This window comes from Chanos chanos, chromosome 11, assembly GCF_902362185.1.
Source record: "Chanos chanos chromosome 11, fChaCha1.1, whole genome shotgun sequence".
Lineage (NCBI taxonomy): Eukaryota > Metazoa > Chordata > Actinopteri > Gonorynchiformes > Chanidae > Chanos > Chanos chanos.
Genome location: NC_044505.1, coordinates 13,079,822 through 13,085,115, shown reverse-complemented (window position 1 = coordinate 13,085,115; position 5,294 = coordinate 13,079,822). Strand labels below are relative to the sequence as shown.

The following is a 5,294-nucleotide window of genomic DNA, read 5'->3' as shown; positions in this document are numbered from 1 at the left end:
GCTGATTCACACCTCAGTATAACAGGGTGTCTGTGCTACTTCAACTTTCTAGACATGTTTGAAACATTTGGGAAGTGAGAGCAAAATGAACGCCACTACAAGAACCACAACAACCATACAGCACTGGGCAGTTTCGCCGAAAATTCTCTGATACCGACTTTCTGCTTCTCTCTATTGTTCTTTTTTGTTTATTTATTTATTTACTGTTTAACTCATTTTTACTTTTATCCACTTTGCATTAAAAGTATCATACTTAGTACTTAGTAATTTATTTGCATGTGCATGTGCATGTTTTCTTACCTGTCCATTGGGTTTCTCCTGGATGTTTGTGTGAAGTTTTGTCCTGATCCTCAGTATCCTGATCATTAGTGGTGTTATAAATGTTCTTACCCATAGTCATCTCTGTCATGCAGTGAACTGCTTAAACTGTGAAAACATCAACCGTTTCTTCTATTTAAGCACTGAGTTTAACTTCCTGGTGAACTTCAGGGACAGAAACCACTACATCTACAGATATTTTTGGATGCGTTCAAAGACGTTGAGTTTAATGTCTCATTTGAATAACAGGACAGATGAGTCTGATTTACATCCTTAAATGACTCATATGATTTACACACTAACAATTATCACATAATTAGATTTTAACATTCAACCTAAGCAAAACATCCAGAAGTTTTCATCTGGTCAAATATACAGTGTGTGTCCGCTGATGTACTAGGTGTGTTCTGTACGAGAACAGACATGGGATGATGCTGTAGTTGTAAACCCACAAGTGATCTAGTTCTGCTTAAAGAGCAAACTGACTCTGAGTAAACACTGTGGATGCATCTAGCATATAGAGGAACGTGTGTGTGTGTGTGTGTGTGTGTGTGTGTGTGTGTGTGTGTGTGTGTGTGTGTGTTTGTGTGTGTGTGTGAAAGAGGATGAACTTAAAACATTGAGCTCCCTAGTCTCTGAATTTTGTATTTGAACAACAGGACTGATGTGTCTGACTCAAACGGTGAAATTAAGTGATGAACCAATGTTTGAATGGGCACTGAAACAGTCTGTCTGGTGTGAATGCAGATTAGTGGACTGAGACAGAGGGTACAGAACTGATCCAGGATCAGGGTTAAATTCTGTGATCTTCTGCATAGTGGTGTAAGGGAAATCAGGTGAAATGTGGAGTCCCCTGTAATGAGAGTTGCTAATTCTCAGAGACAACAAACTTCAGATGTGATGAATCATTTTGCTTTATTACACGGGAGAAGTACACCTCAGAGATGAAGTGCAGTTCTCACTGAGCTTAAGGAGTGCAGAGCTTTTCATACAGTAAGGCAAACAGGTCCATGTGTGGGGGTTTACAAGATAACTTTTCTCATGGAACACAGGATACTTGGTGTTCGCCCCCAGGTGTTGCAGACACACACAGGCCTTGTCTTCCACATAATAAATGTTCATTATTCTAACACACGGATACATTTTGCAGCATGTAGTAATTAAGCAAGCACAGGTCCCTATAATATTAATATTTCATCATGACAGTAGTCATGAGGCATATTTTCCTTCTAAAAATTACAGTTCTAATGCAGCGATATTTTTACCACTGTAGCGAGAGCTGTTAAGTCCAGCCATTTTTAACACCAACAAACCACAGCATCTGCAGTTCCGCCTCAAGCGACAGAAAAACTTTGCAGAACTACGAGGGAGGAGAGGAACAAGCATCCACAAAAGCAATATGCTTACACATATCCACTACCCACACACACACCCACACCCCCACCCACTCTCATCCTCCTACACATACTGTAGATAAGTACAGGGGTTGGACAAAATAATGGAAACACCTCATTAAATAACAGTTTTATTATTTAATATCGAGTTGGTCCTCCTTTGGCAGCAATACCTGCTTCAATACATCGAGGAATAGATTCATACAATTTTTGGACAGTGGCTAAGGGAATTTTAATCTATTCGTTAAGCAAAACCTGTTTCAGCGGAAGTGGCTCCTTACTTGCTGCTCCAAAATATACCAGAGATTTTCTGTTGCGTTAAGATCTGGTGATTGTGGAGGCCAATCCAAGTGCTCAACTTCACTGTTGTGCTCTTTAACGATTTTAGCAGTGTGAATTGGCACATTATTGTCTTGAAAGATGGCACCACCGCTTGGAAAGAGTGTTTGGACCACTGGGTGAGTTTGGTCACCCAAAGTTGACAAATTCTCTTTGGAGGTAACCCTACCATGCAGTGCGAACACAGGACCAAGAGAATTCCACGATATTAGAGGCCCAAACCATCACAGAACCGCCTCCAAGCTTAATGGTTGGGGTCAGGCAATTGAAATCAAGAGTTTCGTTTGGCTTCTTCCATACATGAATTTGTCCTGAACAAGGAAAAAGCGTGAAGGATGATTCATCAGAGAAGATGACATTCTTCCAGTGGTCAATTGTCCACTTCTGATGGTTTTTGCACCATTTTAGGCATTTTTGAACATTGATGGGGGAAAGAAAAGATTTGGCAATGGCAGCCCTTCCATTGTACCCAGCTGCATTGAGCTCTCAACAAACAGTTTGGTTGATACTGCGTTAGAAAGATGTTGGTTTAGCTCTGCAGTTGCTTTAGTGGCTGTGGTTCTGTGATTTTTTGACACAATGCGTTTTAGTTCTCTGCAGCCACGTTCACAGAGTCTTGGCTTCTGTCTTTTCCCTAGTTTTTGGTTTGCCATCATGACCTTACAAGCAGTTCCTTTTGATACGTTAAACAACTCACAAGTTTTTGTTACTGAGTTACCAGCCATTCGCGCTCCAACAATTCGCCCTCTTTGGAAGTCTGAAAAGTCACACATTGTGACTTATACTAATACGAAAGAGAAAAGCTTGGGTGATACATAAAACACAGGATGTCTGCAGTGCATATACGTAAGATTTCCCCTGTGTCTTCTCCTTTGTTATCAGGTAGAGAGTAAAAATATAGGGAACAGCCTCTAAAAAAAAAGAGTTTGGCTACACACACAAATTAAACAACCCCCGCCCCCCCCTCCCAAAAATAGAGAAAAATTCAAATGTGGGGGGAGTGAGATGGGTCTCATAGATGTCTCAGGCAGAGTGACTCATTATATCGGGAATTCTATCATTATGAATTTGTGAAGCTTATCTTTATAGCGTCACTTTCAGTGACTCGGGCGTCGCTATGAGATTTGTCTGGTTCTTCATGGAAACTGGGATTTTAGTTATAGATGTCTCAGCAAATGACAGAATCAGTTATAATTTCAAAAATAAAATCAAAATGTCTGTCATAATACACACTGAGATGCTTTATGTGTGTACGGAGCATGGGCCTTTCATTTTTAAATGTTGTCTGTATGTAAGTGTAAGTGACAAGGAACCGGCCTGGCTTTAGTGCCTGCTGGCTGTAAGAGGAACTACACATTCTCAGTCTCTTTTGAAAAGCTCTCAGAACCCTCCGACTGCCCTTTTATGGAGAAATAGTGTAGCTACATAATGGCGGGAAAATTCACACGATTTATACGAAGACTCATGCAAGACACAGATGTCTCCAGACTTCTCTCTCTACTAACAGAGTGACCGCCTCTCCCGTAGATCCATTTATGTTGTTGAATCCTTTATTACAACATTTCCTACAAGCCATCTCTCTCATTTTTATCCCTACACTCACTTACATCATCAATGCATCACTCATGACAGGCACATTACCTACCATTTTCAAGCAGACTCAGATCATTCCAGCATTTGTGTGTGTGTGTGTGTGTATGTGTTTCTATTTGTCCATTTGTTTTTCAACTTGTGTATTTCTATATGACTTCAATTCAGTTGAACATTGTCCTCTCACAGATCCGGTACAGGTAGGTGCCACATATTTGATCTCTTCAGCTCTTCAAAGGTCCAGATTTATAGTCAATGGCAACAGAGTCCTGATCTCCTTTCTGATGGTCACACTGTCCCAGGTGCCAAAAGTTTGTTCCTCGTGTATTCGTCTGCAAGGTCCACCTTGCAAACAACCTTGCAAACGACATGTTGTCGACATATTGCAAAGTAAATTTGTTAAACCTCCCTGAGGGCCTGGGTTGACAACGTATGTGTGTGAAAGTGAGTGTGTGTGTGTGTGTGTGTATGTGTGTGTGTGTGTGTGTTGTAAGGGGAAATTTGGAGTCTCCTTCTGGAGAGTTGCTAATTCTCAGAGACAACAAACTTTAGATGTGAAGAATCATTTTCCTTTATTTCACGCACATGGGAGAAGCACACCTCAGAGATGATGTGCAGTTCTCACTGAGCTTAAGGATGTTGCAGAGACACAGAGGCCTTGTCCTCTACATAATAAATGCTCATTGTTCTAACACACAGATACATTTTGCTGCATATAGTAATTAAGCAAGCACAGATCCCTACGACTTAAATACTTCATCATGACAGTGGTGATGAGGCACATTTACCTTCTAAAAATTACAGTCATAATGCAAAGCGATATTTTCCCCACAGTGTGTATGTGTGTGTGTGTGTGTGTGTTTGTGTGTGTGTGTGTGTGTGTGTGTGTGTGTTCAATTAAGTAAGACATCATTGTACAGCTTTCTCACAGATAAAATTATACTCAACAGAACATGGAACATCATGCCAGGTTTCCAAACGGTCACAAGAACATTGATGTTGAATAGTAACACAGTTTTCATCACGTCCTTTATCAGGCTGGCCTCCGTCCCAGTACCTGAAACAACACAGAGAGTGTGTCAGTCCACTGTATGTCTGATACAGACTGACAGCAAGAAATAAATTCAGTGATCTGTTACCCAGTGGTCAGTGCTGTGCCATCCACCCAGTTCCACTTCCCCTCTGTGACATCTTCAGTCAGACCAATGAAAGCTTTCTTCTTCCCACTGAGACCTTTAATAAATTCCTGGTGAGAGCACACAGAGTGAGAAGATGAAGTATCTAGCTACATGTTGTCATGCTCACCCCTCAGTCTCGGTTCCTCTCTCTCTCTCTCTCTCTCTCTCACCTGTTCCTCTTTGCTGTTTATGATCACCAGGTCTGCTCCTCTGTCTCTGCAGTCCTGTCTGCTCCCAGACCAGGTCTTCTGATAATTGGAAATGTAGTACAGGCTGGAGTTATAGATCACCCACCCCTGCTGGAGATGATTACCTGTTCAGTGAAAATTAGATAAAGATTTATATGAATCTGAGGAGACTGAGTTTGTTCGCGCGCACACGCACACACATGCACGCACGCACACACACACACACACACACACACGTACGTTCTTTCTGACTCCCTGTCACCTTCTGGCTCACCATGTGTAACCAT

General features: G+C 41.5%; 1 protein-coding gene across 1 annotated transcript; it reads right to left on the bottom strand.

Moving 5' to 3' along the window:
- Window positions 1–4,550: 4,550 nt before the first annotated feature.
- LOC115823668 (C-type lectin domain family 4 member E-like) lies at window positions 4,551–5,294 on the bottom strand. Its single transcript, XM_030787701.1, has 4 exons — window positions 5,282–5,294; window positions 4,990–5,132; window positions 4,781–4,887; window positions 4,551–4,698 (listed from the first exon to the last, which is right to left on the bottom strand). The coding sequence occupies exons 1-4, from the start codon at window positions 5,292–5,294 to the stop codon at window positions 4,551–4,553; spliced, it is 411 nt and encodes a 136-aa protein (XP_030643561.1).